Source organism: Gorilla gorilla, chromosome 20 (assembly GCF_029281585.2).
Source record: "Gorilla gorilla gorilla isolate KB3781 chromosome 20, NHGRI_mGorGor1-v2.1_pri, whole genome shotgun sequence".
NCBI classification, from domain to species: domain Eukaryota; kingdom Metazoa; phylum Chordata; class Mammalia; order Primates; family Hominidae; genus Gorilla; species Gorilla gorilla.
This window is the reverse complement of record NC_073244.2, coordinates 64,520,585-64,543,505: the sequence shown is the minus strand read 5'-3', so window position 1 is coordinate 64,543,505 and position 22,921 is coordinate 64,520,585. Positions and strand designations below refer to the sequence as shown.

At 44.1% G+C, this 22,921-nt stretch overlaps 1 protein-coding gene across 5 annotated transcripts in view; it reads right to left on the bottom strand.

Moving 5' to 3' along the window:
- Positions 1-1,571: 1,571 nt before the first annotated feature.
- ZNF808 (zinc finger protein 808) overlaps positions 1,572-22,921 on the bottom strand; it is a 41,101-nt gene continuing 19,751 nt past the window's right edge. For 3 of the 5 annotated variants that reach the window (XM_019015233.4, XM_019015232.4, XM_055370350.2), the window contains 2 exons: positions 22,714-22,840; positions 1,572-17,271 (listed from right to left, as the gene is read on the bottom strand). In XM_019015233.4, coding sequence (XP_018870778.3) covers positions 14,750-17,271; positions 22,714-22,840 — 2,649 coding nt within the window. In that variant the 3' untranslated portion in view covers positions 1,572-14,749. Of the gene's footprint in view, positions 17,272-17,790; positions 17,941-22,713; positions 22,843-22,921 lie in introns of those variants that run through there. The other 2 variants (XM_055370351.2, XM_055370352.2) reach the window with 2 other exon arrangements.

Below are 22,921 nucleotides of genomic sequence, written 5' to 3'. Positions count from 1 at the left end.
CGACCTTCACTCCACGAGATCCGCTTCCTGGTTTGCGCGCATCTGTGCGCACAGGACTAAAGCCAGGCCTGGGTGGAGCCAACGAGAAGGTGGGCAGGGCCTGATCGAGGTAGAGGCGGGGCCCCAGGCGGAGAGACCTTGCCCTTTAGAACCGGCAGAGGGCGGGGGCGGGGCCGGGGCGGGACCTGTGCGTCTCTCAGCCTCGCTCCCAGCGACTCTATTTTTCGGGCTTTGGAGGCGAGAGCGGTCAGGAAGGCTGAAGCACGATTCGAAAGCCCTGGAATTGTCTGGAACGGGGATGCAAACAAGAATGTAAAATGCAAAGCCCTGCCTGGGCGGAACGTACAATTTCATGCTGATGGCCCACAGAACAGAACAGAAATCCTCTCCCTTTCTATTCTCCATTCACTCAAGAGGGAGAGTCCACCCTGTGCTCAGCTTCAGAGACTTTCCTAGGTCCACCGCCTGGGATGCGCGACGGAGTGCTCAGGCCAGGGAGGAGTGAAGTCACCACCTACTGCTTAAACATAGCAGGAATGCGGCCAGGTGGGTGGGAGCCTGAGGGCCAGCGGCGGGAGGATCGCTGAGCCTGGGGGTCCAGGCCAGCCTGGGCGACAAAGTAACACACCCTCCCGCAGGGCTCCCCTCATCGTCTCTTTTAATTTTTAAAATAAAATTTTGATTGTGTGAGATAGGGATACAACATTATTCTTTTCCATGTGGATATCCAGTTAATTGTCCCAGCACATTTGTGGAAGAGATCTATTACTTTCTTTTTTCTTTTTCTTTTTTTTTTTGAGACAGAGTATTTCTCTGTCGCTCAGGCTGGAGTGCAGTGGTGACATCTCGGCTCACTGCAGCCTCTGCATCCTGGGTTGAAGCGATTGTCCTGCCTCAGCCTCCGGAATAGCTGGCATTACAGGCACACGCCACCATGCCCGGCTAATTTTTGTATTTTGGGTAGAGACGGGGTTTCACCTTGTTGGCCAGGCTGGTCTTGAACTCCTGACTTCAAGTGATCCGCCTGCCTCGGCCTCCTGAAATGCTGGGATTACAGGCGTGAGCCACTGTGCCTGGCCCAAGAAATACTCTTCGCTTCGCTCTTAAATGTTGAGAAAATACAATTGAAAACTAAAAAATCTTCCCCTAAATGAGAAATCATCTTCACGACGATAACAGAGAAATAAAAACTATTTTATTAATAAATAGGCCTTAGACCAGCATGTGATGGGAAATAGAGGACAGTTGAGAAGTTGAAAAGAGAGAAAGAAACTTCACTGTTCTATACAACCTAAATACATGTTTTCAAGATAAACACTAATCAGTCCTCAGGGAAGAGGACTTGACAACACCCTTGGTCACACATAATTCATCCTGGCTCTACTTGGTAATGGAGGTGACCATCTCTGTCAGCTAACTAGCGTCATCCTGAGGGAGGGGGAGAAACCCTAACCCATGTATTTTTGGCAAGTGTGAGTTTTACAGCAAGGCGGACAGGTGCCCTCTCTGGTGAGGCTCCTACAATCCAACAGAAACTGATGTCAGCAGTAAATAATGAAATTTAGATTACATTATTAATTATAGAGTTTTATTTGGACACAAAGCATGAGAATAGCCACCTGGAAACCTCAACTCCAAATGAATGGGGTCAGCGTTCCCAAGTAGAGACATTAACGTTTCACACAGAAAAGGAAAGACAGAGAAGCTTTACCAGAATCACCACATTTTCCATTCAAGTCCACTGCATAGGCTGCGGCAGCTTGACTGGTGATGGAGTGATACACTTCAAGGAAGGTCACATTATCACTCCATAAGAAGGGACAATGATGCCAGGAGGTCTTATCTCTGGGGCTGCTTGGTTTTCCTAATTATTTACACGAAAACTTTTTTAAATTGATATTAGGAAACTAAATTGTATAGCACATTTTGTTTTGTTTTGTTTTGGGAAGGCGTCCTGCTCTGTCGCCCAGGCTGGAATGCAGTGATGTGATCTCGGCTCACTACGACCTCCACGTCCTGGGTTTAAGCAGTTCTCCTGCCTCAGCCTCCCAAGTAGCTGAAAATACAGGCGTACGCGACCATGCCCGGCTAATGGCTTTGTATTTTCAGTAGAGATGGGGTTTCCCCATGTTGGCAAGGCTGGTTTCTAATTCCTGACGTCAGGTGATCCGCCCACCTCAGCCTCCCAGAGTGCTGGGATTACAGGCCTGAGCCTGCATGCCTGGCCAGGAAAACTTGTAGAAGTTGCGCCTGCATGCCACTGGACTCAGGTTGCATGACCACGTTCCTCTCAAGGTTCCGAATTATTTAAAAGTCTGTGGCTTTAAATTTGAAATAGTGGATGTTTGAAATACTTAATTTCCTACTGACATACAGGTACTATCTCCCTTGTTGCTTGCCTTTCAAGAAGAGCTCCTAAGTCCTTCAGAAGTACATCTCTGGGTCATTATGCTGAAAAAAGGTTTAATTACTTTCTAAAATATTCTACTTCAGGCCGGGCGCGGTGGCTCAAGCCTGTAATCCCAGCCCTTTGGTAGGCTGAGGACGGCGGATGGCCTGAGGTCGGGAGTTCGAGACCAGCCTGACCAATATAGAGAAACCCCGTCTCTACTACAAATATAAAAATTAGCCTGGCGTGGTGGCATGCGCCTGTAGTCCCAGCTACTCGGGAGGCTGAGGCAGGAGAATCGCTTGAGCCCAGAAAATGGAAGCTGTGGTGAGCCATGGTCATGACATTGTACTCTAGCCCAGGGAACTAGAGTGAAACTCAGTCTCAAAAACAAAATAATAATAATAATAATAATAATAAATACAGCTGGACAAGGTGTCTCAAGGCTGAGCGAGACTCCGTCTTAAAAAAAAAAAAAAGAAAAAAAAAGAAAACTACCAGTTGCACAGTAGGGCGACCTCAAAAAAAAGGGAACTGCCTCCTCTTAAAGTTTCTCTTACATAGGTGCTTAGGTAAAAACTAAGGTATGTCTACCTGCCAGTGGGCTGACACTGTAACAAAACTTATTACTTTGTTAATTTAAAGCTATCCTTGGCCGGTTGCGTTGGCTCCCGCCTGTAATTCTAGCACTTTGGAAGGCCGACGTGGGGGCATCACCTGAGATCAGGGGTTCGAGACCAGCCTTGCGAACGTGATGAAACTCCGTCTCTACTGAAAATTCAACAATTAGCCGGGGGTGGTGGTGCATGCCTGTAATCCTAGCTACTCAGGAGGCTGAGGCAGGAGAATCGCTTGAATCCGGAAGGCGGAGGTTGCAATGAGCCGAGATTGTGCTATTGCACTCCAGCCTGGATGACAAAAGTGAAGCTCCATCAAAAAAAAAAAAAAAAAACCTATCCTTGGTATTTTAGTGTGCAAGTACGTGAAAGCATGACTGTAATTATCTTAGAAGCATATATTGTCATGGGATATTGGGTCATCTGGACATTGTGTTTATGTAGGAGTTTGTCCTTGCAGGTATGATTAAGCTGCTTTTCTTAACTGTAAACATCTTAAGACTGAGAGTCATGCGTGAGCAGTAAGGACTGTGTCTTGCTAGTTTTAATGGACTTGAACTTTGTCACCCTAGCTCCCCTAGGATCCTGTTTAACAGTTTATCCACTTATGCACCAGAGTCCTAAGCACAATTATGGAAACACCATTCTTTTGTAATGTATCTGACAGACTGAGCTTCTGCCCCAAGAACATAGTAATAGCAATACTAAGTGAATATTACAAAGTTTTGTGTATCTATGTAATTGTCTATTATTTGCGTTTTAAATTAGCTAAAGTTATATAGAATGGGTTTTTATTTCAATCCAATACTAGAAATATATCTTTCGGCCCAGCACAGTGGTGCATACCTGTAATCCCAGCATTTTGGGAGGCTGAGGCAGGTGGATCACCTGAGGTCAGGAATTCAAGACCAGCCTGACTAACATAATGAAACCCAGTCTCTACTAAATACAAAAGAATTAGCCGGGCATGGTGATGCATGCCTGTAATCCGAGCTACTTGGGGTGCTGAGACAGGAGAATCCGTAGTACCTGGAAGGCAGAGGTTGCAGTGATCCGAGATCGCACCATTGCACTCCAGCCTGGGCAACAAGAGTGAAACTCCGTCTCAAAAAACAAAACAAAACAAACTATATATATATAATCTTTCACAAATGGACCCTAATCCCACAAAGTTGTAAAGCATTTCCCTATGGTGAATAAATATGAAGGAGTTGAGATTTTGGAACAGATTTGTGCTTTCCATTACACTCGTTTTTTCCTTATTCTATCTTGATTTTTTCTGTGTACATGAGCTTGTGATCCAAAAGTATCTACTAGGTCTCAATGAATTTAGAAATCTATTTTGCCAAGGTTAAAATGCACCCATGACACAGCCTCAGGAGGTCCTGATGACGTGTGCCCAAGGTGTTCAGGCTGCAATTTACAAATTTAGGGTGACATGAGACATCAATCAATACATATAAGATACACCTTGGTTCGATCTGGGAAGGTGAAATAACTGGAATTGCAGGCTTCCGGGTCACAGGGAGATAACAAATGATTACATTGCTTGAGTCTCTGATCAGCCTTTCATTGAATACACAATTTATATGTGAGAGAGGGTGGAGGAATAGTTACTTATGCCTTAGGCTGGCTCAGTGACCCTGCATTTTTACATAAAAAATAGGTCAGGGGAAGCAGTCAGATAGACATTTGACTCAGGTGTGCAGAGGGATGGGTTCTTTCCTACACCTGTGAAGATAAGCTCTCAGTTTATATTGCCAGGGTGAAATTCAACAGAACTATTTTGGGGTGGAGATCTTGAGGCCCACAGTTTGTGAGTGGAGTATGTAGCTTTTTTGTTTAGTCCTTGTAGCTATATTGTTTAGGAATAAAATGGGAGGCAGGTTTATCTGACACAGTTCCCAGCTTGACTTTTCTCTTTGGTTAGTAATTTTGATTTTCCTTTCACAAGTATTGTGACAGACATAATGCTTTGACACACTGATATTGTTTTTTATTTTTTCAGATGGAGTTTTGCTCTTGTTGCCCAGGCTGGTGTGCATTGGCGTGATCTCGGCTCACAGCAACCTCCGCCTCCCAAGTTCAAGCAGTTCTCCTGTCCCAGCCTCCTGAGTAGCTGGGATTACACCGGCATGTGCCACCATACCCGCCTAATTTTGTATTTTTATTTTTATTTATTTATTTATTTATTTATTTGAGACGGAGTCTCACTCTTTTGCCCAGGCCAGAGTGCAGTGGTGCTATCTCGGCTCACTGCAAGATCTGCCTCCAGGGTTCACGCCATTCTCCCCCCTCAGCCTCCCAAGTAGCTGGGACTATAGGTCCCTGCCACAGCGCCCGGCTCATTTTTTGTATTGTTAGTAGAGACAGGATTTCACCGTGTTAGCCAGGATGGTCTCGATCTCCTGACCTCGTGATCCACCTGCCTCGGCCTCCCAAAGTGCTGGGATTACAGGCGTGAGCCACCGCGCCCGGCCTAATTTTGTATTTTTAATACAGACAGTTTCTCCATGTTGGTCAGGCTGTTCTTGAACTCCTAACCTCAGGTGATTCACCCGCCTTGGCCTCTCAGAGTGTTGGGATTACAGGCGTGAGCCATCACTCCCAGCCGCTGATATTATTTTATATAGATTTTTTCCCTAACAGTAAAGTCCAAGGGTCTTTCATGAACTGGGTTAGGGGAGATGAGAAGATTCCCAGGAAACTCCTGGTCTCAGGCAATCCTCCCACCTCAGCCTCCCAAAGTGCCAGGACAACAGGTGCGATCCACTGAACCAAGTGGAGTCTCCATCTCAAAAAACAAAACAAAGCAAAACAGAAATTTAGGTAATCTATTATGTCATTTAAATTTTTTTTTGAAATGAAAGGTCTCACGTTTATTACTGAACCCACCCAACCAATGCGTTCATAACAGATTCAGAGAGAAAAAAATATATTCCCAATAAAACATGTCCAAGTCTCCAGATGGTAGTGACATTTTCAGCTTGAGTAATGTGATTATGATGCTCACACAGCATAAATATGTGTGCCATCTCACTTGCAATTCCTTATAGACCCAGCTTGGTTCTTCTCCAATGTCTCCTTTTAAAGTTGGACCCATGCCAGTTTTCATTCTAATCCACTGGGAAATCGGACGATTTCACTTTTGGTTGTTGGCCAGAAACCGCTTAATCCTGAAAGTCTTGTGAGAAGACATGACAAGAAGTGGAGTCAAGCACACACCACGATGGCGGAGAAAGGAGAGGGGGCTAGACCTTTTTGTTTGTCTGTTTGTTTTAGACAGAGGTTTGCTCTTGTTGCCCAGGCTGGAGTGCAATGGCAGGATCCCGGCTCATCGAAACTTCCGCCTCCCGGGTTCAAGCGATTCTTCTGCCTCAGCCTCTTGAGTAGCTGGGATTACAGGTGCCCACCACTGTGCCCAGCTAATCTTTGTATTTTTAGTAGAGATGGGGTTTCATCATGTTAACCAGGCTATTATTGAATTCCTGATTATTGTTTCTCCTGTTTGCTGTTAGTTCTCTTCACCGCAGCACGAACAAGATTAACTTTTTTTCTGTAAAACTGATGTGGATAGTCTGCCTGCCGCTGCATGCATCACTTTCAACACTGTCTTGTCACAACTCAAAATGAGTTATTCATTTACAAACTGTTTATTTCTTTTGGGCATCAACTCCATAGCCTGTTCATAAACTATCAATGACTTCATTATTCCTGTACCCAAACTTTACAATAAGTATTCTTTTTTAGACAGCATCTTGCTCTGTCAACCATGCTGGAGTGCAGTAGCATGATTACAGCTCACTATAGTCTGGACCTCCCAGGCTCAAGCCATCCTCCCACTGCAGACTCCACGGTAGTTGAGACTGCAGGCATGTGCCATCATTCCCAGCTAATTTTTGTATTTTTTGCAGAAACGGGGGTCTCACCATGTTTCCCAGGCATACCACTTACTGAAAAGCCTTATGTAAAATCATAAAAATTAATTAATAAAATATTGTAACCCATGATAAGACTAGCAAGGAAATAAGTACATTTATACAGCCAGCAGACCTCTAAACAATTCCCTCTTAAGAAAAAAGCCACTTCTACTTACCACCAGCACACACCATGAGAACTGAAATACATTTAAGATCACTACCTTCTGATGTATGAGTTCAAGTAAATACACAGCATTATAAGGAGTAAGAATTGACTAACGACAGGGTGCGGTGGTTCAGGCCTGTAATCCCAGCACTTTGGGAGGCAGAGGAGGGCAGATCACGGGGTCAGGAGTTCGAGACCAGCCTGGCCAAAATGGTGAAACCCCATCTCTACTAAAAATACAAAACAATTAGCTGGGCACGGTGGAAGGCACCTGTAATCCCAGCTACTCTGGAGGGTGAGGCAGAAGAATCATTTGAACCGAGGAGGCGTAGGTTGCAGTGAGCCGAGATCATGCCATTGCACTCCAGCCTGGGTAACAGGGCAAGACTCTGTCTCCAAAAAAAAAAGAATTGACTAACAGTGTCAGAGGGTTCAATTATGATATAACAACTACAGTTATATAACAGCCAGGCAATACAGCAATTCTATGTACATGCATTGCCCTTAGTTATGTAGTTCACTATGCATGAAATATAAAACACAGACTGTATACTGGGAAAATTTATAAACTGGGATCAGAGAAAACATTTTATAAAACAAATTGCACAATAAAAACATAAAAAATATGATGCAGGCTCCCTGGTCTGAGTGTTCATATTGGCCAAAAGCCATGTTCAGAGTTCTTATTCTCCAATTGGATGTTCCTGCAGATGGGGCCTTTGAGAGAATTTGGTCGTGGGTGTCGACTACATGTGAATAAGACTGGTGCTTTTATTTATATTTTTTCTTTCTTTCTTTATTTTTGAGATGGAGTCTTTCTCTTGTTGCCCAGGCTAGAGTGCAATGGCATGATCTTGGCTCACTGCAACCTCCACCTCCAGGGATCAAATGATTCTACTCCCTCAGCCTCCCATGCAGCTGGGATTTCAGGCATGTTACACCACACCCAGGTAATTTTTGTACTTTTAGTAGGGAAAGGGTTTCACCATGTTGGCCAGGCTGCTCTCAAACTCCTGACCTCAGGTGATCCACCAGTCTCAGCCTCCCAAAGTGCTGAGATTACCTGACTGGTCTCAAACTCTGGACCTCAAGTGATCTACCCACCTTGGCCTCCCAAAGTGCTGGCATTAGAGGTGTTAGCCACCGTGGCCAGCCAGTCTAAGCTATTTCTAACAGGACAGTGAAATGAGGGAGACAGGAAAAGGAGCACGCCATCATCAACATCAGGGAAGGCTGACACATCTTATTACACAAAGGAAGTTTAGAGCCTGTAGCATAAAACCTGCAATATGTGAAGCCATCTAATAGCATTAATTTGTTTTAAAACCCTGGAGGCAGCCAGGCGCCGTGGCTCATGCCTGTAATTCCGCACTTTGGGAGACCGAGGTGGGTGGATCACCTGAGGTCGGGAGCTTGAGAGCAGTCTGACTAACATGGAAAAACACCATCTCTAATACAAATACAAAATCAGCTGGGTGTGGTGGTACACGCCTGTAATCCCAGCTACTTGGGAGCCTCAGGCAGGAGAATCGCTTGAACCTGGGAGGCAGAGGTTGCGGTGAGCCGAGATTGCGCCATTGCACTCCAGCCTGGGCAACAAGAACGAAACTCTGTCTCAAAAAAAAAAAAAAAATCTGGAGGCAAATTAACATTATTTCTCAAATAAGTACAGCAGGCGAGTGTGTTCATGTACATGACCCCAATTTGCACATACGGTAAGTGAGGGACAAACTGGATCCTGGGCCTGAAGGATCCCATGTTTTTAAGCACAATAGTCTGCCAAGAAAGTACAGAAAATGACCAGTCACAGAAAATACAAGAACAGAAAGAAGTATGATGAGTTAATGGGTGCAGCACACCAACATGGAACATGTATACATGTGTAACAAACCTGCACGTTGTGCACATGTACCCTGGAACTTAAAGTATAATAAAAAAAGTATATATACATATAAAAATATATATATAAAGAGAAAAAAAGAACAGATAGAAGTACATCAAGGGAGATAAAAGGGCTGAGCTGGGACACAAGGGCTGAGCTGCGCTGCTGACACTGATGCTAAATCCATTCCTCATGGATCATGTGCTGAGTCATCACGCCCTGCACACACTGATTTAGGCAGCCTCCTATAATTTTGTCCAGTGGATGAATAAGGTCTTCACTTACTCAGTGAAAGTAGTGTTGGAGGGGAGGGGCTCACGGGGAAATTGGGGTGTTCACTATTACAAAATCAATAGGCTGGAAAGCAACAGTATTTTGCATCCAAATCAATGTACCATGTGAAGCAAGGCCAGGAAAAGGAGGGCAAGGGTGGAGGGCAGGAAGTAATGGGCATGTAGGAGTGAACTTTGTGCATGCACATCTGTGGGAATATAATTCCACTAAGATAGACCAAGTTTTGAGCTTGGAGGAAAGTGGAACTAATTTAGCAAATGGTAAAATACTGACCCAAGGTTAACTATGCAAATTACAATATGGGCAAGGGACAAGAATGAATGAGATCCAAAAAATCAGCAGTATGGTGGCCTGAGGTGAAAGCAGTTTTACATCTCTTAGGTAAAATGGCCTCTGATTTCTAGTTTCAAGCATATACTCAAAAATATGCCTTGTGTAGATTCCAGAATTTCATACACACACAAAAAATGAGTAAAGTCTACGAGGAGTACAGCAATGTGGAGACCATGGATGTGAAGAAGGATCCCTTGGCTGAGTAGGAAGAGATGTGTCTGTGAAAACAGAGGCAGGCCAAGCACAGTGGCTCATGCCTGTAATAATAATAATAATAATTATTATTATTATTATTATTATGACGTTTTTTAATTTTTTTTTTTTGAGAAAGAGTGTCACTCTATCACCCAGGCTGGAGTGCAGTGGCACGATATTGGCTCACTGCAACTTCTTCCACCCAGGTTCAAGCAATTCTCTTGCCTCAGCCTCCCGAGTAGCTGGCATTACAGTCACCTGCCACCAGGCCTGGCTAATTTTTAGTTGAGATGGCGTTTCACCATTTTGCCCAGGCTGATCTCGAACTCCTGACCTTGTGATTCACCCACCTGGGCCTCCCAAAGTGCTGGGATTACAGGCGTGAGCCACCTCGCCCGGCCAATCCTTACTAATAACTCATCATTGTGATAGTTAACAAAAATGAAAAATACTTACAATCATAACAACTATAAAAAATATACCTTATTGCAAATCATGTGTTTTCTACATAAACCATGGGCTTATCCATCCATGTATTCATGCACACACATCACATCATGCCGTTACAAGCGTGGTGGCATGCATCTCTAATCCCAGCTACTCGAGAGGCTCAGGCAACAGAATCACTGTAATCCCGAAGGTGGAAGCTACAGTGAGCCAAAATCTCACCACTGCACTCCATCCTGGGTGACAGAGGGAGACTCAACTCAAAAAAAGAAAAAAATAATAAAATCAATGATGTGATAAAGCACCCTGTACCACTGACGTGTATCTCCACTTTCCATTCCATTCCTGAAGGGGTGGCCTGCCCCTCCACACCTGTGGGCGTTTCTCGTCAGGTGGAACGGAGAGATTTGAGAAAAGAAAGAGACACAGAGACAAAGTACAGAGAAAGAAAAGTTGGCCTACAGGACCAGCACTCAGCATACAGAGGACCCGCACCTGCACCGGCCTCTGAGTTCCCTCAGTATTTATTGATCATTATCTCTACCACCTCGGAGAGGGGGATGTGGCAGGACAATAAGGTAATAGTGGAGAGAGGGTCAGCAGGAAAACCTGAACAAATGTCTCTGTCATAAACAAGGTAAAGGAAAAAGTGCTGTGCTTTTGATGTGCATATACATAAACATCTCAATGCCTTAAAGAGCAGTACTGCCTCCAGCATGTCTCACCTCCAGCTCTAAGGCAGTTTTCTCCTATCTCAGTAGATGGAATATACAATCGGGCTTTACAACAAGACATTCCATTGCCCAGGGACCAGCAGGAGACAGATGCCTTCCTCTTATCTCAACTGCAAAGAGGTCTTCCTCTTTTACTAATCCTCCTCAGCACAGACCCTTTACGGGTGTTGGGCTGGGGAACGGTCAGGTCTTTCCCTTCCCACGAGGCCATATCTCAGGCTATCACAGGGGAGAAACTTTGGACAATACCTGGCTTTCCTAGGCAGAGGTTCCTGCAGCCTTTTGCAGTGTTCTTTGTCCCTGGGTACTTGAGAGTAAGGAGTGGTGATGACTTTTAACAAGCACGCTGTCTTCTAGCATTTGTTTAACAAAGCACACCCTGAACAGCCCTTAATCCATTTAACCTTGAGTTGACACAGCACATGTTTCTGCGAGCACAGGGTTGGGGCTAGGGTTACAGATTCACAGCATCTCAAGGCAGAAGAATTTTTCTTAGTACAGAACAAAATGGAGTCTCTTATGTCTACTTCTTTCTACATAGACACAGTAACAGTCTGATCTCTCTCTTTTCCCCACAATTCCAAGTCATTAAAAGTTCAGATGCTGCCGGGCATGGTGGCTCATGCCTGTAATCCCAGCACTTTGGGAGGCCGAGGCAGGCGGATCACGAGGTCAGGAGTTCAAGACCAGCCTGGCCAATATGGTGAAACTCTGTCTCTACTAAAAATATAAAAATTAGCTGGGCGTGGTGGCACACGCCTATAATCCCAGCTACTCGGGAGGCTGAGGCACGAGAATCGCTTGAACCTGGGAGGTGGAAGTTGCAGTGAGCCGAGATCACACCACTGCACTCCAGCCTGGGCGACAGAGTGAGACTCTGTCTCAAAAAAAATAATAATAAATAAAACAAAGTTCAGATGCCGGGTGCGGTGGCTCATGCCTGTAATCCCGGCACTTTGGGAGGCCGAGGCGGGCGGATCACAAGGTCAGGAGATCGAGACGAGGGTGAAACCCCGTCTCTACTAAAAATACAAAAAATTAGCCAGGCGCAGTGGTGGGCACCTGTAGTCCCAGCTACTCGGGAGCCTGAGGCAGGAGAATGGCGTGAACCCAGGAGGCGGAGCTTGCAGTGAGCCAAGATCGCGCCACTGCACTCCAGCCTGGGCGACAGAGCGAGACTCTGTCTCAAAAAAAAAAAAAAGAAAGAAAGAAAGAAAGAAAGAAAGAAAGAAAGAAAGAAAGAAGGAAGGAAGGAAGGAAGGAAGGAAGGAAGGAAGGAAGGAAGGAAGGAAGGAAGGAAGGAAGGAAGGAAGGAAAGAAAGAAAGAAAGAAAATTCTAATTACAACTGGGCACTCCTATCCTCAAAAAAAAAAAAAAAAGCCACACCTAGACGCGCATTCCATTTTGCCAGTCATTTCAGTGGTCAGAGTCACTCGGGTTGAGCTTTTCTGGTCAAGCCCCTCATCGCCAAGTTGCAGGGAGGCTCACATTTTCACCAAGTTACACTGACAAGGTCTGAGATGAGTGAGGTGTGTGTGAAGTCTTCCATGGGGGCCTGGAAGGGCTAATGGGAAGGGTTGGTCTTATCACCCACATCCTTGAAAATCAGAGAAGCACCTTACGCATACCTATGCTAAAGAAACCTCTTCTGCAAGGTTCTGATGACATTGATTCCCGACAGTTAATTCTTCCTTACAAGAAAATCACAGTAACATTTATAAAATGCAGAAGTGTGAACACACAGATATTGACCTTGAAAACAGTGAAAGAAGGTCAGCTGTAGAACTGAGACATAAGCAAATTATTTCAATCAAGAATACATGAGTCGTCAGGCACTAAGGCTCACGCCTGTAATCCTAGCACTTTGGGAGGTCAAGGTGGGCAGATCACCTGAAGTCAGGAGTTCGAGACCAGCTTGGCCCACATGGTAAAACCCTGTCTCTACTAACAATGCAAAAAATTCGCCGGGAGTGGTGGAGGGCACCTGTAATCCCAACTACTCGGTAGGCTGAGGCGGGAGAATCCCTTGAACCCGGGAGGCAGACGTTGCAGTGACACCAGATCGCACCATTGCAGTCCAGCCTGAGCAACAAGAGCAAAACTCCATCTCAAAAAAAAAAAAAAAGAGGCGGGGCACGGTGGCTCATGCCTGTAATCCCAGCACCTTGGGAGGCCGGGTCCGGCGGATCACGAGGTCAGGAGTTTGAGACCAGCCTGACAAACATGGTGAAACCCCGTCTCTACTAAAAATACAAAAATTAGCCAGGCGTGCTGGTAGGTGCCTGTAATTTCAGCTACTCAGGAGACTGAGGCAGGAGAATCACTTGATCCCGGGAGGCAGAGGTTGCAGTGAGCTGAGATCGCACCACTGCCCTCCATCCAAGGCGACAGAGCGAGACCCCATTAAAAAAAAAAAACAAACAAACAAAGGAAAAGAATACATGGGTGCTTTTGGAGGAGCATTCTATGTCACTCCAGCCCATGTTTCCACATTTTTCCAGAATGGTCCAGAGGGCCTTGAGGGAAACACGCAATATATAGCTCCCAGCTGAAGATTTTAACAAATGACATAAGGAAAGGAAACTGAAAAACAGACTAACTGGTTAAAATACATTTTTTTATTTGTAATTTTTTTTTAATAGACGGAGTCTCACTCTGTCTCCCAGGCTGGAGTGCAATGGTGCTATCTGGGCTTACTGCAAGCTCCACCTCCTGGGTTCACCCGCCATTCTCCTGCCTCTCAAAAAAATAAAAAAATAGAAAATAAGAAACAAGACCGGGTACGGTGGCCCATGCCTGTAATCCCAGGACTTTGGGATGCCAAGGTGGGCAGATCACCTGAGGTCGGGAGTTCGAGACCAGCCTAATATGGAGAATCCCCGTCTCTACTAAAAATACAAAAAATTAGCCGGGTGTGGTGGCACATGCCTGTAATCCCAGCAACTAGGGAGGCTGAGGCAGAGCAATCACTTGAACCCGGGAGGCGGAGGTTGTGGTGAGCTGAGATCACACCATTGCACTCTAGGCTGGGCAACAAGAGTGACACTCCATCTCAAAATAAATAAATAAATAAATAAGAAAATAAGAAACAAAAAACAGGATGGCAAAAGTGGCCAACATCTGTTGGCCATGGTGGTTTCAAACTTCTGACCTCAAGTGACCTATGTGCCTTGGTCTTCCAACGTGCTGGGATTACAGGCCTGAGACACCACACCTGGCCCCATCCTCTTAACATAAACACTTGAATGTCAATTAAGGCTTGAACTCAATGTTAAGTCAACACAAACTCAAGTCAATGCTGAATTGACTCCAATGTCAATTAATGCTTGATGGTTTGCTATACTCACTGCATTGGGAACAGTTATCTCAAAAATGAATTTTCTGATGTTCTGCAAGGAGTGACCTCAGACTGAAGACCTTGCCACACTGATGACATTTGCAAGATTTCTGTCCAGTATAGATTCTCTGATGTCTAACGAGGTGGGAATGTGAAGTAAAGGCTTTGCCACAATCATCACACTTGTGAGGTTTCTCTCCTGTATGAATTCTCCTATGTTTTGCATAGGATGAAGCTTGACTGAAGACCTTGCCACAGTCATGACATTTGTAAGGTTTCTCTCCAGTATGAGTTCACTGATGAACTGCAATGTATGAACAATGTCTGAAAAACTTGCCACATTTATTACACTTGGAAGATCTCTCTTCATTATGGACTCTCCAATGATTTGCAATTGTTGTAGTGTTACTGAAGACTTTGTGACAATCACTATATTAATCAAATTTCCCTACACCATGAATTGCCTGATGGTGAATAAGCGTTGACCGGTCACTAAAGGCTTTGCCACACTCATTACACTTGTAAGGTTTCTCTCCAGTATGAATTCTCCTATGTCTTTTAAGGTGTGATTTGCGACTGAAAACTTTGTCACATGCTTCACATTTGTAAGGTTTCTCTCCAGTATGAATTCTATGATGACGTGAAAGGTGTGATTGTTCATTAAAAGCCTTCCCACATTCATTACACTTGTAAGGTTTCTCTGCAGTGTGAATTCTAATATGTCTTGCCAGGTATGAATTACGCACGAAAGCCTTGTCACAAACCGTACATTTGTAAGATTTCTCTCCAGTATGAAGTCTACGATGGTATACAAGGGATGACCAGTGACGGAAGGTATTGCCACAGTCGTTACACTTGTAAGGTTTCTCACCACTATGAAGTCTACGATGGCATAGAAGGGTTGCCTTCTGACTGAACGTCTTGCTGCACTCGTTACACTTGTAAGGTTTCTCACCACTATGAATTCTACGATGGCATACAAGGGATGACCTGTTACTGAAGGTCTTGCTGCACTCATTACACTTGTAAGGTTTCATTCCACTATGAATTCTAGTATGTTTTGCCACGTAGGAAAGACACACGAAAGCCTTGTCACAAACCTTACATTTGTAAGATTTCTCTCCACCATGAAGTCTACGATGCCATACAAGTGATGACTTGTAACTGAAGGTCTTCCCACACTCATTACACTTATAAGTTTTTTCTCCAGTGTGAATTCTTGTATGTCGTGCCAGCTGTGAATTCCACGTGAAAGCTGTGTCACAAACCTGACATCTGTATGGTTTCTCTCCAGTATGAATTCTCTTATGTGACTCAAGAGCTGATTTCTGACCGAAAACTTTGTCACATGCTTCACATTTGTAAGGTTTCTCTCCAGTGTGAAGTCTATGATGACGTGAAAGATGTGATTGTTGATTAAAAGCTTTCCCACATTCATTACACTTGTAAGGTTTCTTTGCAGTGTGAATTCTAGTATGTACGGCCAGGACTGAATTACGCATGAAAACCTTGTTACAAACCGTACATTTGTAAGATTTCTCTAGAGTATGAAGTCTACGATGGTATACAAGGGATGCCCGGTGACGGAAGGTATTGCCACACTCATTACACTTGTAACGTTTTTCACCACTATGAAGTCTACGATGGCATAGAAGGGATGACCTGCAGCTGAAGGTCTTGAGACACTCATTACACTTGTAAGTTTTCTCTCCAGTGTGAATTCTTCTATGTCGTGCCAGCTGTGAATTACACGTGAAAGCTGTATCACAAACCTTACATTTGTATGGTTTCTCTCCAGTATGAATTCTCTTATGTCTCTCAAGGGTTGATTTCTGATTGAAAACTTTGTCACATTCTTCACATTTGTAAGGTTTCTCTCCAGTATGAAGTATATGATGACGTGCAAGGCTTGATTGATGATTAAAAGCCTTACCACACTCATTACACTTGTAAGTTTTCTCTCCACTATGAATTCTAGTATGGTTTGCCAGATAGGAATGACACGCAAAAGCCTTCTCACAAATCTTACATTTGTAAGGTTTCACTCCAGTATGAAGTCTTTGATGGCGTGAAAGGTGTGATTGTTGATTAAAAGCCTTGCCACATTCATTACACTTGTAAGGTTTCTCTCCAGTATGAATTGCCTTATGAATTACAAGGGCTGAATTTTGACGAAAGATCTTGCCACACTCATTACACTTGTAAGGTTTTACTCCAGTATGAAGTCTATGATGGCATGTAAGGGATGACTTGTAACTGAAGGACTTTCCACACTCTTTACACTTGTAAGGTTTCTCTCCAGTGTGACATCTACGATGGCATGCAAGGTATTGCTTGTGATTAAAGAGCTTGCCACATACATCACATTTATATTGTTTGTCTCCTAAATGGGGTATCTGGTGTTTCCTTAAGAGTGAGCTACAATTAAAGGCTTTGCCACTCTCATTACATTGGAAAGATTTTTCTCTCATGTGTACTTCCTGTTTTTGTGGGAGTAATGAAGAATTCAGGGGATTATTCCCATAGTTATTAGAAATATGGATTTGGGGACTACAGGAAATTCTTTGGGATGTTGAAACCGAGGGAGCATCATTGGTAGACTTCTCAAGTTGATTAGCAATTTCACCTTTGATCTGAATTATGTGCAGTTCAGGCAGATGTGAATGAAAGCTTGATCCAAGCTGATCTTTAATAGGCTTGTTTCCAGCATGCCTGTGATCATGTTGTTCTGTGCTACCAGTCAACTTTTTTATTTTTGTCATGGGTGCTTCATGGCCATTTCTTTCATCTTCTTGACACTGAAACTCAATGTCATGAATTTCTTTCTCAATTTCCTGGAAGCAAAAGTCTCCAATGTGATAACTATGATGTCTTTGCAATGTCCCTGTGTGGATCACTTCTCTATTGCCTTGCCCTGTTGACAAGACTTCCTTCATCATGCGTTTGGAAGAGATATCTACAAAATATAAACACCAATACATTTCCAATTAAGTACAGATGGTAAATCATACTGAAGTGTGTAAATATGACACAAAAAACAATACTTATTTTGAAATTCCCAAACATGATCTTCAAAGTTTAGGAACACAAAAAGAGTGAGATTCTTTAGTAAATAAAGGGCAACTACATGTCCTTCAAATCAATTCTATGAAAGTCTATTTCCTATATCATGACAAAACACTGACAGGGCACAAATATGTATAAGCCTAAAGTAAGGAGTATTTTTCCACTGTGACCTTGAAGTGCATCACAATTTGCAAAAAACATATCACTGTCACATCAAGGAAGAGAAAAATATATATTCTTCATATTTAAACCATATTTACTGTGTACAAATAAATGCTAAAAAAAAAAAACCACACAACATACTATATTGGTAAATAATCCACAACAAGCTCATGTAAGGATAACCAAAAGCACTGGAAATTCTGTATTATCAAACAATTACAGCACTGAGAAGATAAGAAAAGATTACAAAAATTAGCCAGGTGTGATGGTCCGTGCCTGTAGTCACAGCTACTTAGGAGGCTGAGGCACAAGAATCACTTGAACCCGGGAGGCAGAGGTTGCAGTGAGCCGAGATCACACCACTGCACTCCTGCCAGGGTGGCAAAGTAGACTCCGCCTCAAACAGAAAAGAAAAAAAAGAAAAAAGTTAGTACAATATTTTTCTAAATAAATGTCATAAAATTATATATATCTACACAGAACAGGCACTTAGTGACTTTTGAAAAAATTTTTGGGCCGGGTGCGGTGGCTCATGCCTGTAATCCCAGCACTTTGGGAGGCCGAGAAGGGCGGATCATGAGGTCAGGAGATCGAGACCATCCTGGATAACATGGTGGAACTCCATTTCTACTAAAAACACAAAAAAATAGCCAGGCGTGGTGGCAGGCACCTGCAGTCCCAGCTACTCGGGAGGCTGTGGCAGGAGAATGGTGTGAACCCAGGAGGTGGACTTTGCAGTGATCCGAGATCATGCCACTGCACTCCAGCCTGGGCGACAGAGTGAGACTCCATCTCAAAAAAAAAAAAAATTTTTTTTCCATTTTTATTGTTTTGAGAAGGAGTCTTGCACTCCAACTTGGAGCGTCATGGTGTAATCTCAGCTCACTGCAACCTCTGCCTCCTGCGTTGAAGTGATTCTCCTTCCTCAACCTCCTGAGTACCTGGGATTACAGGCACACACCACTACACCTGGCTAATTTTTGTATTTTTAGTAGAGATGTGGTTTCACCATGTTGGCCAGGCTGGTCTCAAACTCCTGACCTTAAGTAATCCACCCCCCTTGACCTCCCAAATTTCTGGGATCACAGGTGTGAGCCACAGCACCTGGTGGCACTTTGTGACATTAATGAGTGGAGTGTGTCAGTTATATTGCATACCACATACCGAAAAGCCATATGCAAAATTATAAAATTAATTAATAAAATATTGTAACCCATGATAAAACCAGCAAGCAAATAAGTACATTCATACAGCCCGCAGAATTCTAAACAACTTCCTCTGAAGAAAAAAGCCACAACTTCTACTTAACCACCAGCACACAATATAAGAACTGAAATACATGTTAAGATCACTACCTTCTGATGTGTGAGGTCAAGAAAATATACATTTTAAGAACTAAGAATGGACTAACAGCTAGGCAGGGAGTACAGATACATGCCACCATGCCTGGCTAACTTTTTTTTTTTTTTGGTGGCAAATGGAATATAACTCTGTCACCTTGGCTGAAGTGCAGTGGCATGATTATGGTTCACTGCACCATCCACCTCCCAGGTTCAAGTGACTCTCCTGTCTCAGCCTCACAAGAAGCTGGGATTACAGGTGCATACCAAAACGCCCAGCTAATTTTTGTATTTTTACTAGAGACGGGGTTTCACCATGTTGGCCAGGCTGGTCTCGAACTTCTGACCTCAGGTGATCCACCCGTCTTGCCCTCCAAAAATTTTGGGATTATAGGCATGAGTCATCATGCCCAATTTTTTTTAATTTAGTAGATTCAAGGTTTCATTATGTTTGCCTGACTGGTCTCAAACTCCTGACCTCAAGCCATCTACCCACCTCAGCCTTTCAAAGTGCTAGAATTAGAGGTGAAAGCCACTGAAGCTGGCCAGTCTAAGCTATTTCTGACAGAACAGTGAGATGAGTGAGGCAGGAAAAGGGGCATCTCATCATCAACATCACTGAAGGCTGAAAAATCTTATTAAACAAAGGAAGTTGAGTGTGTACTATAAAACTTATATGAAGCCATCTAATAGTATTCACTTGTTTTAAAAAGCAGGTGGATGAATCACCTGAGGTTGGGAGTTCAAGACCAGCCTGACCAATATGGAGAAACCCCATCTCTCCTAAAAATACAAAAATTAGCCAGGCTTGTGCCAGGCATAATCCTAGCTACTTGGGAGCCTGAGGCAGGACAATCACTTGAACCCAGGAAGTCGAGGCTGCAGTGAGCCAAGATTGCACCATTGCACTCCAGCCTGGGCAACAAGAGGGAAACTCCATTAAAAAAAAAAAAAAATAGCCCGGACACAGTGGTTCATGCCTGTAATCCCAGCACTTTGGGAGGCTGAGGTAGGTAGATCACTTGAGGTCAGGAGTTTGAGACCAGCCTAGCCAACATGGGGAAACCCCATCTGTACTAAAAATACAAAATTAGGCAGGTGTGGTGATGCATGCCTGTAATCTCAGCTGCTCAGAAGGCTGAGGAAGGAGAATCGCTTAAATCCGGGAGGTGGAGGTTGTGGTGAACTGAGATTGTGCAATTGAACTTCAGCCTGGGCAACGGGAGCAAAACTCCATCTCAAAAACAAACAAAAAAAAACAACCCTGGAGGCAAATTATCATTATTTCTCAAATAACGACAGGAGGCCCACAGTGTTCATGGACATGACCCCAGTTTGCACGTAAGGTAAGTGAGGGACAAGACTTGATCCTGGGCATGAAGGATCCCATGACATGTTCTTAGGCACAATAGTCAGCGCAGGCAGTACAGAAAATGACCAGACCAGAAAATACAAGGAGAACAGAAAGAAGTACATCAAGGGGGATACAAGGGCTGAGCTGGGACACAAGGACTGAGCTGTGCTGCTGACAGTGGTTCTAAAGCCATCCCTCATGGATCATGTGCTGAGTCATCACGCCCTGCACATGTTGATTTGGGCAGCCTCCTATAATTTTGTCCAGTGGATGAATAAGGTCTTCACTTAATCAGGGAGAGTAGTGTTGGAGGAGAGGGGCTCACAGGGAAATTGGGGTGTTCAGCATTACAAAATCAATAGGCTGGAAAGAAACAGTATTTGCATCCAGATCAATGTATCATGTGAGTCAAGGCCAGGAAAGGAAGGGCAAGGGTGGAGAGCAGGAAGTAATGGACATGTAGGAGTGAACTTTGTGCATGCATGTCTGTGGGAATATAATTCCACTAGGATAGACCAAATCTTGAGCTTGGATGAAAGTGGAACTAATTGAGCAAATGGTAAAATATTGACCCAAGGTTAAATATTCAAATTACAATATGGGCAAGGGACAAGAATGAAAGAGATCCAAAAAAGCAGCAGTATGGTGGCCTGAGGTGAAAGCAGTTTTACGTCCTTAAATTAAGTGACTCTGATTTCTAGTTTCAAGAATATACTCAACAATATCCCCTGTGTAGATACCAGAAATGCATACACACAAACAAACAAGTAAACTCTATGAAGAGTACAGTAGACGATGCGGGTGAACAAGGATCCCCTGGCGCAGCAGGTAGAGATGCGTTTGTGAAAACAGAGCCAGGCTGAGTGCAGTGGCTCATGTCTGTAATACCAGCACATTGGGAGGATGAGCGGGTGCATCAGGAGGTCAGGAGTTCAAGACCGGCCAGGCCAGCATGGTGAAACACTGCCTCTACTAAAAAAATACAAAACATTAGCCGGGCATGGTGGTGCATGTGTGTAATCCCAGCAACTCAGAAGCGTGAGGTATGAGATTGCTTGACCTGGGATGTGGAGGTTACAGTAAGCTGAGATTACACCACTGCACTGCACTTGAGCGTGGGTGACAGAGCAATACTCCGTCTTAAAAAAAACAAAAACAAAAAAAAAACCTGTACCTCTAATAGAAATGTGGTTTCACCAAGTTGGCCAAGCTGGACTCGAACTCCTGACCTCAGGTGATTCACCCACCTCAGCCTTCCAAATTGCTGGGATTACAGGCGTGAGCCACTGCACCCAGCCAGGCAGTATTATTTATAATAGTAAAGATGTGCATCAACAGATAAATATGTGAGGAAAATGTGGTATACACATACAATGGAATATTATTCAGCCTTAAAAACAACTCGGATGGGCCAGGGGCTGTGGCTCATGCCTGTAATCCCAGCACTTTGGGAATCCAAGGCAGCTAAATCACGTCAGGCCAGGCTATCAAAACCAGCCTGGCCAACATGGTGAAACCGCCATCTGTAATGGAACCACCAAAAATTCCCCGGGTGTGGTGACACATGCCTGTAATCCCAGCCACTCACGAGGCTGAGGCAGGAGAATCACTTGAACCCAAAAGGTGGAGGTTGTAGTGAGCCAAGATCATGCCACTGCACTCAAGCCTGGGCAACAGAGCGAGACTATGAGAAAAAAACAACAACAACACAGAAACGAACAAGTTGAAAGGCACTGTGTCTTAAGGAAATGACAGTAGAACTAAACTACAGAAACCTCATTCAACCTCACAAGCTCCCTCAATAAGATTGATGAAAACCATATCTCTTACAGGGTTGACCCTACAACAAACTGAACATAGGTTTTCTTGTTAAAAATGAACAATGACACATATTGGTGTGAAAAATGTGACATGAACAAGAGTTCAGTCACATATGAGGCTGTGAGCCCGAATGATGTCCTCGCTGGGAGGAATTGCAACACCACTGACTGCTGCTTAGAGAAGATGATCATTAGTTTATGGGATAAACATTGTCACAGTGCCAGTGAGAGATGCTTCTGTGATGCTCCTCAAAAACCAGAATGAGCGGGGCATGGTGGCTCACGCCTGTAATCCCAGCACTTTGGGAGGCCGAGGTGGGCGGATCACCTGAGGTCTGGAGTTAGAGACGAGCCTGACCAACATGGAGAAACCCCGTGTCCACTAAAAATACAAAATTAGCTGGGCGTGGGGGGCATGCCTATAATCCCAGCTACTCAGGAGGCTCAAGCAGGAGAATCACTTGAACCTAGAAGGCGGAGGTTATGGTGAACTGATATACCATTGCTCTCCAGCCTGGGCAACAAGAGCAAAACTCCATGTCAAAAAAAAAAAAAAGAGCATGGATGGGGCAAAATCACAAAAGAGAATACAAAACCAGGAAGAGCCAAGATAGACAAGAGGAGACTCCTCATGTCTGCAGGGACATTTTCCTCACCCACAGCCTCCAGGTTCCTGTAGTTCTCCAACATCACTTCCCTGTACAAAGCCCTCTGCGCAGGGTTCAGGAACTTCCACTCTGCCAATGAGAATTCTATAGCCACATCCCTGAAAGTCAAGCGTCCCTAAAATGAAACATACATTTCAACAAAACATTATGGAGGATTGAGTTATCACCTTCACAGAAAATGAGAAAAGGGAAAATA